This window comes from Carcharodon carcharias, chromosome 2 (genome assembly GCF_017639515.1).
Source record: "Carcharodon carcharias isolate sCarCar2 chromosome 2, sCarCar2.pri, whole genome shotgun sequence".
Lineage (NCBI taxonomy): Eukaryota > Metazoa > Chordata > Chondrichthyes > Lamniformes > Lamnidae > Carcharodon > Carcharodon carcharias.
In genome coordinates this window covers 87,357,296-87,370,540 of record NC_054468.1, presented here as the reverse complement: position 1 = coordinate 87,370,540, position 13,245 = coordinate 87,357,296, and the positions used below count along the sequence as shown (strand labels likewise).

General features: G+C 43.9%; 1 protein-coding gene across 17 annotated transcripts in view; it reads left to right on the top strand.

Annotated features, from left to right (window-relative positions):
- The window catches only part of kif1aa (kinesin family member 1Aa), a 290,591-nt gene that overhangs the window by 121,904 nt on the left and 155,442 nt on the right, over positions 1–13,245 (top strand). For 9 of the 17 annotated variants that reach the window (XM_041175369.1, XM_041175336.1, XM_041175327.1 and 6 more), the window contains exons 10-12: positions 739–814; positions 1,831–1,909; positions 2,242–2,384. In XM_041175369.1, coding sequence (XP_041031303.1) covers positions 739–814; positions 1,831–1,909; positions 2,242–2,384 — 298 coding nt within the window. Of the gene's footprint in view, positions 1–738; positions 815–1,830; positions 1,910–2,241; positions 2,389–10,039; positions 10,063–13,245 lie in introns of all 17 variants that reach the window. The other 8 variants (XM_041175361.1, XM_041175352.1, XM_041175345.1 and 5 more) reach the window with 1 other exon arrangement.

The following is a 13,245-nucleotide window of genomic DNA, read 5'->3' as shown; positions in this document are numbered from 1 at the left end:
TATTTTCGAATCACCAGCCTTACCTCGTGCATCCAGCTGCCCTGCAGTGTTACACTGGCATTGCTAAGACGCTGATGCTGAGAAATCCATTGGATGGTATATTCTCATCATTAGCATCTAATTTGAGTATGTTACCCAAAATGGGAGGTCGGATTCAATGTCCACCATCATTTCCAGAAAGATAATCAGGGAATGAAGGTGATCTTCAACGAGTCAGTAAAACAGCTCCTGACTCTCCTGTCTCCAACTGTTTCCTCAAATCAACCAGCAGTGTTTTGGAAAATGTAACATTGTTTCTTACTCTATCTTAGACAAGTGTATTTCATTTTGTATCACAGCACCTTTGTCCCTAAGTTAGGCAGGTTAGTGCCAGAGATACTTTTCACGTCAGCTAAAGTCCTGTCAGCCTGAGCTAGAGAGAGGAAGAGGACTCACCTGAGGTCACCGCTCCTGTCCAATGAGCCCTGCAGAAGCAGGCTGAGGTTAGACTGGGCTCCAGTTCTTCTCCATCCCTTGCCCACCATCTCCTGGCACTCACCATAGAAGGCTGCAGGAGTGGATCGGGCAGGGGCACTGGTGTGACCAAATCCCAGCAAGGAATCAGTGCCTATGGGGCAGGTGGGGAGGCAAAACAAACTCTGATTTGTCCAATGTTTTCTGTAATTAAATTGCTGTGTCCAATGTCAGTTTGTTATTGTGCTCTGTTTATGATTTTTTTCCTTGTTCAATGCTGAACAGAACAAGAAAAAGAAGAAAACTGATTTCATCCCATACAGAGACTCTGTGCTGACATGGTTACTGCGGGAAAACCTAGGTAAGAGTCCCTTCCTCCATACAGCAATTTAATGAGATTAGCAGCTAACTAGTGGTTTCTGCATTGTCTATGATAACCAATCATTAGCTTGGGCTGTTATTAATAATCTTAGAAATGGCAGTTGAGCGGGTCTGTATAACACTATAATATCATGGTCTTTTCACCCTGAGACCTGGAGTCCAATTATACAAAAAAACTTGTTATCTAGCACCTTTCATGACTTTAGGACACGGTGAAGCATTTTGCAACTACTGAATTACTTTTTGAAGTGTAGTGACTGTTGTAATGCAGGATAATCTGTTTTTTTGGTGGAGTGTGAATGGAGACTTGGTTTAATGTCTCATCAGAAAAAAGGCTGCTCCGACTGTGCAGAACTCCCTCAGTACTGCACAGGGGAGTCAGCTGAAATTTTCCGTTCTTACATCCTTCTGATTCAGAGGCAGGGGAGCTAACACTGAGCCATAACTGGTGAGATTCTCCTCTCACTAGATTTGGTCACAAACAAAATGCATTTGATTAATCTCAACATGTTTGTCAGATGATGGAGTTGTAGGGCTGCTTAACATTGCTCAATGGTCAGTATGGGGAGTGGGGCTATGGTAGGGAGTACAAGGTCTGATGTTGCACTGAGTGGGCAGTCACAATGGAGTTAGTGATCCAGACACGCATCTGTTTCAGGGGAAGAGAAGGAAAGGTCTTTACGATATATGTTGGAAAAAGTGTTTAAACAATGCAGTGTAGCAGCCTGTTTGTCATAAGTTCCTGATTACTGTTGCTGTTAGGGTGACTAGAAGTACTTCCCCCTACACTGGGGTTTGGCAAGCAGGTCAAACTGGGCCATTGTGACACCCACACCTCCCGCTGGCCAGCCTGGGACTGGCATTGCCATTGGTAGCGCGGTCAGAGCACGGAGGTATGGTGGCATGGCCAAATTAAAGAATCGAATTGTTAAAGATGAGAGAAGACATGAGGGAGCGGGTCAATGGCACTGGACCTAACGCTCTGCTTCTCTACAGGGGGCAATTCTCGGACAGCCATGGTGGCAGCCCTTAGTCCAGCTGACATCAACTACGATGAGACTCTCAGCACCCTGAGGTAAGGAACAGACAAGCTCCCCCCCCGCTGTGTCACTGATGTGTTGGAGGGAGGGAGCAGCTGGGTTTTGAGCAGGGGGGAGGGAATGTATTAAAGAAGGACTGGAGAGTGAGGGGGGACACTGGGCTAAGGGCTTAAGGGAGGAAGGAGCACGATTAAGGGCTTGGTCAGAGAGGAACTATGTTAAGGAAAGGGAAACAGGTGGGAATAGGGTTCCAGTGAGGAGAAGATAATGAAGCACTGATTGAGTTGAGGACTATTTACTGTTCCCTTTCTTTGCCTTTTCCCTAACCCTACACAACAAACACCATCTGGTTAATTCTGCTGCTTAGGTACGCTGATCGTGCTAAACAGATTCGCTGCAATGCAGTTATTAATGAGGATCCCAACAACAAGCTGATCCGAGAGCTGAAGGATGAAGTGTCCAGATTGAGAGACCTGCTCTGCACACAGGGACTGGGTGACATTATCGATCGTAAGCAACAGTGTATCATTGAGTCAGAGGAAATGTTAGACTTTGCCCCCAGCCCATCCTCCTTTCCCCTCCCCCACCCTAAAAACACATGTCTTAACACTTGTCAGTTCTCCTGTGCCATTGCTCACAAGTAATCTTGGATTGGGGATCTGACTGCTCACCTTGCCTGTGTTTTTGGGGCTACTCCCCAAAATGAGGAGATTTAGATAATCGTAGCTATGTATGAACTGCTCAGGTCACCCAAAAGGCAGCTGTAATTGCAGATTTCAGCTTGCAGCTCCCTGTCTGGCTTTCTTTCTCTTTTAAGATCAAGGTTGCTTTATATCTGTAATATGTGGCATGTAATACCTTAGGGTCAAATTTTCGCAGAGCTGGGTAGGTTGCTTTGGCTTTTCAAAATGGTGAGGGGCCCAGTTGCAGACATCCCACCCCTATTTTCTAACAGATCCCATTTTGCCATTAGGGGAAAGGGGGCGGGGCATGATTCACACAGGAGGGAAACCCAAACTCAGCACGGCCATTTGAACTCAGTGCTGAGTTCAAACAGACCTATTTTGGCTCCTGCAAGGGCCTTAACCTGCGGTGTAGGAATCACAAATTGATGAAGTAAATGTAAACACTGTTGCAGGGCAGACAACATCTGCATAACTGTCATGATATGAAGGTGTTTTAATCGTTTGCTCTTTAAACTTTAAAAAAAAGATGCAGTTGTCACTGAGATCTAAAAAGAACACTCTGCTGGGCTGCTTTGATTGACAGGCCATCCGCTGCTGGTTAAAAAAGAACGGGAGCAACCGTCCTTTTAGTTTCTATAGAATTCTTTGTTGAAATTTCCCCAAGGGCAATTGATATGCCATTATGAATGCTTGGCTAAGTTTTAGGAGCTACTATTATCTCAGTGGGGGTTCTGAGTTCACAGTTTAATTCACAGTTTAAAGAAGCTATTAAAGGATTAGCAGTTTTTGGTGTTGAATCTGAATGGATATTTGCTTTTATAAGAGATTTAAAGGCTTTGAATGTGCTCTATGAATAGGAATTTTCTTTCACTATCAAGTGTATAGAAGTAGAGCTGTATTAGATTGTTAGAAGCTTTAGACAGGAAGTGAGGGGGTGTCAGGGGTGAGTGCTAGAGGGCTTAACAGCTTCTGAAACAACTGGGACCAAGTCCCAAAGAACTGAGGCAGGCCTTTTGACCAGCCAGCCTCGGCACACGTCTATGCTTTGTTTACAAGGTCAGTGGGCCCAATTCCATCCCACCCCACCACACCCCTAGCCACCACCCCTGCCCACCTGCCCAGCTAACCCCAACCCCGGAGTGAAAATCACACAATGCATGACTCGGGGTACCTTCTACTGAGCGGAACCGGCAAGTGGGAAAATTTCTTGACTTGAGCTACCCACCTTGATAACCAAAATCTGGCCTTTAGCATAATAAAGATTAATATTAACGTTTTTAATCTGACATTTGATGCGTGATGGGCACAGGCTACATTCAATCTTGCATTGTGTGTAAACTAACAAATGCTCAGAGCATGGTCCTCAGATTGAAAATTACGGGGCACCACTAGTTTAAAGACAGGGTCCTGTGTACACTCCCAGTGTTTTCATATCAGAAGGAAACCCCAGAATCCCGCCTCTCACGTTCCCGGCTGATCCACATGAAGGACGGCACCCGTTGTACCTATAAACCCAACAGAACATGCAGCTGAAGAAAATCATATCCAAATGTTAATTTACCGGTGTTAACGGGGTAAAAGATATTAAATGAGAAACAACGGCTGGGATTTTCCTGCCCCGTCATGGCGGGACCTGCCGTGGGCGATTCGGCGGCCGAGCCATAAGTCCATTGACTTTCGGTGGTAGCAGATGATCCTGGCAGCGGGGGAGGTGGGGGGGGGTGGTGGGAAGTCCCGTTCAGTGTGTGAAGGATTGGTTGACAAATCGATACCTGACATCCAGCTGAATCACAATGAATTGAAAACCAGGGCATTGAGCATTCGTACCACTGGTTCCTCTGTGCAACTCATGTGTTTAAGATTTGTGGCAAACTTAACAAAGGAGTCTTTGCAAGCATATTTATGATATCATTGCACATAGCAACAAAATGAATCTTTACCATGCACATGCTTAAGACAATATTGAAGTGGGATGGGAGCGAATGGTTTTTACGGAGTTATGTTGCGTGTTGTCATGACCTCTTGTCCCATCCCCTGCCTCTTCCTGCAGTTCCTTCAAACCTTTTTCCATCTCTTTAATGTTTCATTGGAACCAGTTTCCTCTTTAAAGTCTGTTTTATGAAAGAAGTTGTTTCTTTCTTTCTGTGGATGTTGTGGTTGTCAAGCTGTTTTCTGTACTCTGACCTCTCACCCTTGTTTCTCTCCTTTCTCTGATCTCTCAGTGACACCGGTGCCTGATGACAAAAGAAGCGGAAGAAAATGTGTGTAAATAGTTGGTGTAGCACAGTAGCAGCTTGTAATGCTTTCCTTACGTGCACCTGCACACACCCACCTCCACCCCCCCTTACAAAACAGCATGAGATAAAGAGCATTTTCATCCTTTTGCCCTATATTCATTAGTCATCGTCAAAGGTGATCACAAAAAGACCCAAATGCAAATTATTTAATGGACTGTCAGAAACTTCTCTTCTCTCTGACTCTGTGGTGGGTTTACATCCATCCTGCCAAGTGGTCCCCATCACATCACCCAATAGCTGCTCTTCATGTACAAAGCAAGACTTGTATGCATTAAGCATCGCCAGATTATTTGGTCATCAAGGGGATCACAGACCAGCTTGGTCCTGCTACCAACCCAATTTCTCTATTTCCAGCAGGGCTCAGCTGATATAGCTCTGTTGAGAGCAAGGGAGGTGAAGGTGGCCTGCTGGATTGGGGGGTGGTGGGTAGGGGTGGCGGGGAGTGGGGGGTGTGTCCGTGTGTGTGTGTGTGTGTGTGTGTGTGTGTGTGTGGTATAGAATCATAGAATGGTTACAGAGCACAAGGAGGCCATTCAGCCCTTGATGCCTGTGCTGACTCTCTGCAATGCGCCTAGTCTGACCCTCCTCACAGTTGACAACACTTGACAGTTTTTTTGTTCTCTGCAAATTTTGAAACTGTGCCCCGTAAACCCAAGTCTAGGTCACTAATAAATGTCCTGGTACCAATCCCCAGGGAACCCCAATGTATGCCTTCCTCCAGTCTGAAAAACAATCATTCACCACTCCTGTGTTTCCTGTCACACAGTCATTTTCCGATCCATGCTGCCACTGACCCTTTTAATACATGGGGTTCAATTTAGGTGGCAATTATGTGGCATTTATCAAACGCCTTCTTGGAAATCCATGTGATCAATATCAATCACATTATCCTCATCAAGCCTCTCAGTTACTTCATCAAAAAACTCAAACAAGTTGTTTAAGCACAATTTGTTTATTACAAACCTGTGCTGATTTTCCTTAATTAATCCACATTTGTCCAAGCGATTGTTAATTTTGTCCTTTCTAAAAGCTTTCCCACTCCCCAGGTTAAACTGACAGCCTATATCTGCTGGATGTATCCTTCCACCCTTTTTTAAACAAGGGTGCATCATTTGCAATTCTGTAGTCCTCTGGGATCACCCCCCACCACCCCCCCGCCCCCATATCTAAGAAGGACTAGAAGATTATGCCCGTGGTGTCCCCGTAATTTGCTCCCTTTTTTCCCTCAGTATTCTCACATGCATCCCAAATGGATCAGTTGAATCATTTATTTTTAAGTACAGCCAACCTTTCAAATACCTGCACTTTAGCAATTGTTAGTCCATACAGTGTTTCGACTACCTCCTCTTTCAGCATTTTCTTCCTTGGTAATGGCAGATACAAAGTACTCATTTAGTACCTCAGCCATGCCCTCTGCCTCCATGTATAGATCCCTTTCTGTTCCTTAATCAGCCCCATCCCTCCTCTTACAACCCTTTTACTTTTTATATACTTATAGAAGACTTTTGGATTCCCTTTTATTACCTGCTGGTCTCTCTTCCTCTCTTACTTTCTATTTTCTGTTCCCTTTTGAACATTTTTATATTCAACCTGTTTCGGATTTATATTATCAGCCTAACATCTATCATACGTCCCCCTTTTCTACTACATCTTATACTCTATCTCTTTTGTCATCCAGGAAGCATTGGCTTTGGTTGCCCTACCTTTTCACCTCCTGGGAATATACCTCTACTGTGCCCAAACTACCTTCTCTTTAAGGGCAGCCTGTTGTTCTACTACAGCTTTGCCTGCCAACCTTTGATTCCAATTTACCTGGGTCAGATATGTTCTCACCCAATTGAAATTGACCCTCTCCAAATAAATATCTTTATTCTTGATTATACCTTGTTGCTTTTCATAGCTAACTTAAATCTTATTATACTATGATCACAGTTTCCTAAATGCTCCCCTACTGACACTTGATCCACTTGATCCATCTCATTCCCCAGAACAAGATCCAGCAATGTCTCCTTCCTTGTTGGGCCTAAAGCATAACGACCAAGAAAGTTCTCCTGAACACATTTCAGGAACATACTTTTTGTAACTCTGTAACTGCTGGGTGTGTGACTCGCTACATGGTCACTACGTTGTGTGTGTGTGTGGTGTGTGTGTGTGTGTGTGTGTGTGTGTGTGTACGTATGAAATAGGAGCAGAAGTAGGTCATTCAGCCCCTCGAGCTTGCTGTGCCATTCAGGAAGATCATAGCTGATCTGTCTGTGAATTGAATTCCACATTCCCATCTACCTCCAATAACCTTTGATTCCCTTGCCTAACAAGAATCTATCTACCTCTCTCTTGAAAATATTTAATGACCCCGCCTCCACTGCCTTCAGAGGTAGAGTTCCAAAGTCACACAACCCTTGGTGTGTGCATGTGTATGTCCCTGTACCTCGTGTGTATCGCATTTTTTATTGCCTGTCCCTAATTGCCCTTGAGAAGATGGTGGTGAGTTGCCTTCTTGTACTGCTGTTGTCCATGTGGTGTATAGGTACACCCACAGTGCTGTTAGGAGCCAGTGTGTCCCAGTACCCAGTTTCAGTGACTCATTTTCCTACCCTTTCCATAAAGATGCATCAGGGAAAATTTTTCTTATAAACTGAAACTTAGTTGGGATTTGAGTGGTGGAGTTGCCATTGCTGTGAATGTATGTGAGTAATGAGTGCAATTGATGCTGTGACAGAGACCTTCCTGGTACTCTTAGGAACATTTCAGTTCAATAGAACCAACCACGCCTGATAGCATTGCTCCCCCTGAGGAAGGTGATGGTATAATTTGGCTTTTTATTTCCTTTCTCTGTGGGTTTAGCTTGTTCCCCTGGTTTGACTCACTGTGGTTGAGAGGGTGCCTGTGCCCCCTTTACTAACTCCTGGCAAATGGCAGACGCTGCCCAGAAGTGACTTTCCTCAGTTCTGCTGAGTTAAGTGCTGCCCATTCTCTTTTACCACCCCCAATGCATTCCTCTCCTCCATTGCTGTAGCTCAGCTGCCCACACCCACATCCCCCCTTCCCAAAAAAATTGTTCCTGCCTCAGCACACTGAGTATTAGGTGGCATCCTGTGCCCTGAGGTTCCTCCCTCCCCCAATATCTAACAATTGTGGTTTTGGAGGAGGGTGGGGGTGTAATGTCCATCACATATAATCTCTAGACAGAATGTGGCATTATCTACCACCCAAAATAGCCGACAGTGGACCTGATAACATGACAGTGAATCTATGTGCAGTGTGACAACTTAGATTTAATAGACAACTCTCTCTCATGATGTGTGACCCCACAGTTGTAGGGGCCAGAATCGCAGCATAGAAATGATACATTTTCCAAAGATTTCAAAGGAAATATTTGCAGCTAGCAGGGGCTGGTTGGATTGCTGGCATAGGTGCAATGGGTTGAATGGCCTGCTTGCCTGCTGTACGATTCTATGATTTGATGCCTCCCCTTGCTGCTGTTGACCAGATAACCGCAGAGTTGCACTGGCTTCTTGGGATGCTTTCTCTCATGCTGTGACTAACAGGCTTCTGCACTGCTACCCCCGCTACAGGCTCGAACAATGGCCACTCCCCCACCGCAAAGCGTGCCTTGTGTCCTGTGACACTGACACCCTATATAATTCTGTTCGCATATGCCCATGTTAGTATGCTGTTAGACAAACAACATCAGGTTTGCATTTTTTAGATTTTTAACCCAAATACCAATTCACCCAATAAATGAAATTCACTGTTGTTCATTCCTCAGCCAGTTTGTGTGATTTGGGTTCCTGCCTTTTTCACTTACAATTTTCATTGCTCCTCTCCTGAGGCACTGACTCTTGCTGAGACAGAAAAGGGACATTTTAATGTTAATTCTAAATCTGGTCTTTAAAAGAAAACGACCCTGAAAGTAATATATACAGTGTACGCTAGTCAGTGTTCAAAGGATCTTGATCGACAAGCAGTTTGTTGTACTGAGGATGTAAATTGAAAAATAGTTGGAAAAGTATAGATGAAAATCACTGACATAAAATGACTGGGGCAACAACAACAACTTAAATTTATATAGCACCTTTAACATAGTAAAATGTCCCAAGGCTCTTCACCGAAACGTTATCAAACAAAATTTGATACCAAGCCAAGGTTTTAAAAAAATGACTTAAAGGGGGATTGAGGTAGAGAGGCAGAGAGGTTAAGGAAGGGAATTTCAGGATTTAGGGCTTCGGCAGCTGAAAGCATGGCCTCAAATGGCAGAGCTATGAAAATTAGAGAAGAATTGGAGGACAGAGATGTGGGAGGGGTGTAGAACACAAGACAAACAAACATTTACCCATGCTGTAAAACCCTAGGGGTAGAACACAGAAAGTCTGGTGTTGAGCCTTTTCCTGAGAAAGTTATCACACTGTTGCATCCCTCGTGCTACTGCAAACGCTTCTGCTGTGCATCACGCACCTGCTGTGTGTGTGTGTGTGTGTGTGCTCCATTTTTGTCTTTCTTGCTCTCTGTGTCTAATGTCAATGTTGTTTACATATAACGCAATGTATGTTTACTGAATCTCATTCGACCACAATTGACAAACAGCAGAATTACTTTGCTGTTGGTGGATTTTGATACTATGGGTTTTTTCAAGCAAGTTGGATAGGACATCTGGTTCACATCTAGAGATTCGTGCTGTACTCTGGCTATCTCTAACACTATGGGACTGCAGACACAGATGAAACACAGGGGAAACCCACAAATTTGCTGTTGGGTTGAGGGCACCTGTTCTTGCATAGTAAATGCAGAGAGCCAGCCCTTTGAGATTGGAACATAATTCTCTCAGGGGAGAGAATGCACCCCATGGAAATGTAACTGGAGAGTTGCATGGGGGGTTTGGGCAAGTGCGGTAGTATGAGACACAGGCTCAGTGTTCTCAAATCAAAACAACAAATTGATCAATAAGAAAGAACCTGTTCTGATATAGAGCACCTTACTGCATCCTCAGGGCATCCCAAAATACTTCCCAACTAATAATTCATGGTTGTTATTTAGGCACCTGTAGTTACCCATTTGTGTATTGCAAGATCCCACAAACAACAAATGAATGACAAGTTAGGTGGTGGCAGTTAAGAGAGGAGTATTGGTCAGGAGGATTTTTCAAGTTGATCTTTCACAGAATCAAAGAATTGCTACGGCACAGAAGGATGCCATTCGGCCCATCATGTCTGCACCAGCTCTCCAGAATGAGCATCATGACTTGGTTCTATTCTCCTGCTTTTTCCCCATACCCTTGTATATTGTTTTTATTCAATTAATCATATATTGCCCTCTTGAATGCCTCAATTGAATCTGCCTCCACCACACTTCCAGGCAGTGCATTCCAGATTCGAACCACTCGTTGTGTGAAGAAGTTTTTTTCTCATGTCATGTTTGCTTCTTTTGCAAATCACTTTAAATCTGTGCCCTCTCGTTCTCAATCCTTTACCAAGTGAACAGCTTCTCCCTATCTACTCTATACAGCCCCTTTATGATCTTGAACACCTCCATCAAATCTCCTCTTAGTCTTCTCCTCTCTAAGGAGAACAGTGCCAATCTCTTCAATCTATCTTCATAAGTGAAGTTTCTCATCCTAGAACCATTCTTGAAAACCACTTCTGCAGTCTCTCCAATGTGTTCTTATCTTTCCTATAGTGTGGCACCCAGAACTGTACATAATACACAATAATCCACGTCATGTGAACAGGCAGACAAAATCGTTGCTTAATGTCTCAAATGACACCTCTGATAATCTAGCACTCTCTCAGTATTACACTGAAGTATCATCCAACGTTTTGGCATTCAGTATTCTATATAGGGTTCCTGCTGGTCAGCAACCACACCCCACCCACACGCTCCCCACCACCCCACCCACCCCCCACCCCCACCCCCACAAACCCCTGGAGAAATGGCTTAAAAAGTTTTTTCCTGAGAGTTCTGCTGGAATTACATAGAGAGATAAGGAGGATTTAATTCCCATACAATTTCAGGAGGGGACGCCAGTTAACTCAGTTTGCTGGATGGCTAGCATGTGGCTCAGATTAACACCAAAAGCATGGGGTTCAGTCCCTTTCCAACTGAGGTAGACTCAGGGCCTGCCTCTTCACCCTAACCATAGTTAAAAATCATAGCACTGTGCTATGGCTCAGCAAATAATCACCAAGGGCCTGCCTTCGGGCACAGAACTCATGAAGAGAGAATTGCAGGACCAGTGTGCTCCTGGAATGGGACGTGAGTCCACAACCATCTGACTGTGAAGCAATAGTGCTACCAACTGAACAAATATGAGACTTAAATCTAAAAGTTACTCTCATCTGTGGGACCTGGTGAAGTACAGGGTTAGCCAGTTTAATGATATCTCAGGCAGAAAGCATGATTGTCTCCTTTCCTACTGGACCCAGTAGAGATGGAGCTGTATGTTGGGGTTATCTCATCTCTAGGACTTGGGCTAGACTTATGTAACGACAAAATATACTCATGCACAAGTCAGATATATGAAAACACACACAGGATATTGGCACACACAAAGAAAAACATATATATGGGAGACAAATATGCATGGGACATTTACATACTCAGCACATAGACTCAGGTTGCACACTCAAACATGGGGTACACACATTTACATGCGTTATAAATGCACATGCAACAGACAAGTGCATGGGCCATATATAGTTACAAAAAATGTACACATATATGGAACATAGGCACACACAAGGCACACATGAGGTATGTACACAAGAAACATGTTCACAGGGCATGGGCATATAAGGAACACACTTACATAGATGTTTATGAACATGGGGCAGACATATGAAGAACAAACAAGGGGGGGTTCACACATACATAGGAAAAACGCATACTTACATAATATATGGGACTTGGATCATACATAGCACATATATATAGGAACACAAGTCAGGCACACACACACACACACACACACACACACAAAGTTTGTTCATTTAAATGGAGGAGTACATTGATGCATGGAACATACACAAACCCAAGTGGGATATGCATTCATGAGTAACGTGCCTAAATATATATACATGGACACAGGACAGACATGTACATGAGGCACAAATATATACATGAAGCATAAACATATGGCACACACACACAGATGTAGCACACAAAAGGCAGACACAGATAAGTGTAGCACACAAAGGACAAACACACACAGGCACACGTGCACACACACACGCATGCACAAACATGCACACACACAGTGAGGCGCATACACAAGGCGCAGATGACATGGAATATACACAAATACAAAGAGCAGATACATGCATGGAGTGCATGCAGGCAAACATACAAACACACAGTGCACATATATACGCTGGCACAATTGGCACGTACCCATATACATGGGACATTCACAAATACAAGCATGCACACATATGTGGGATAGACATGTGTGGGGAGTGCCCATATATACATGGATCACTTACATGTAAAGAGCACAGATGCATACCATACAACACACAGGTTTTCACATTCACACATATGCGCAGAACAGACACATCCATAGGTGCACGTAGATAGGGCATGAACATATACATAGGGATAGGCATACATGAAGTACCTACAAACAAAGGTACTAGAAACATGTTCACACTCAGACGCAGGGCACGTAGAAATTTGTGGGGCACCGGAATGCAAGCAAATACTCATTTACACAGGATGGGCTCATATAGTGTAGCAAATAGTAATAAAGCTGTGAATTAGGCAAGGAAAAGAAGATTCTTATAATACTTTTAGAAAACTGGGAGGCAAAGGAAAAAGGAAGCCCTTGAATAGAGTGGGCTTATACTCTCTTAGGCTTAGGAGAATGAGAGGTGATTTCATTGAAACATGATTCGAGAGGGCTTGACATGGAGATGCTGAGAGGATATTTCCCCAGGCTAGTCAGTGTAGAACCAGGGCATAGTCTGAGGATGAGGGACTGGCCATTTCAGATTGAGAAATTTCTTCACTAAGAGGGTTGTGAATTTTTGGAATTCTCAAAGACTATGGAGGCTCAGTCATTAAGAATATTCAGCATAATCATTGTTAGATTTTTGGACTCTAAAGGATATGGGTTTGGGCGGGCGTTGAAGTTGAAGTTGAAGTTCACATTAAATGGCGGAGCAGATTCAAGGAGCATTATGGCCTACTCCTGCTGCTATTTCTTATGTTCTTATGTTCTCTGGGGAGTAGAATCCAAACTTCCCTGGCATTAGTGCTCCCAGTGCTTTGTTCGTACCAAGAGAAGGCTTCTCTCCCTATAATCTTTCAGAATATTTATGTTTTCATAAAGGAAGAAAAGTGAGGATCAGCAGCCACTGAGGACAACATGATTCATTGCGACAGTACGTGCAAGAT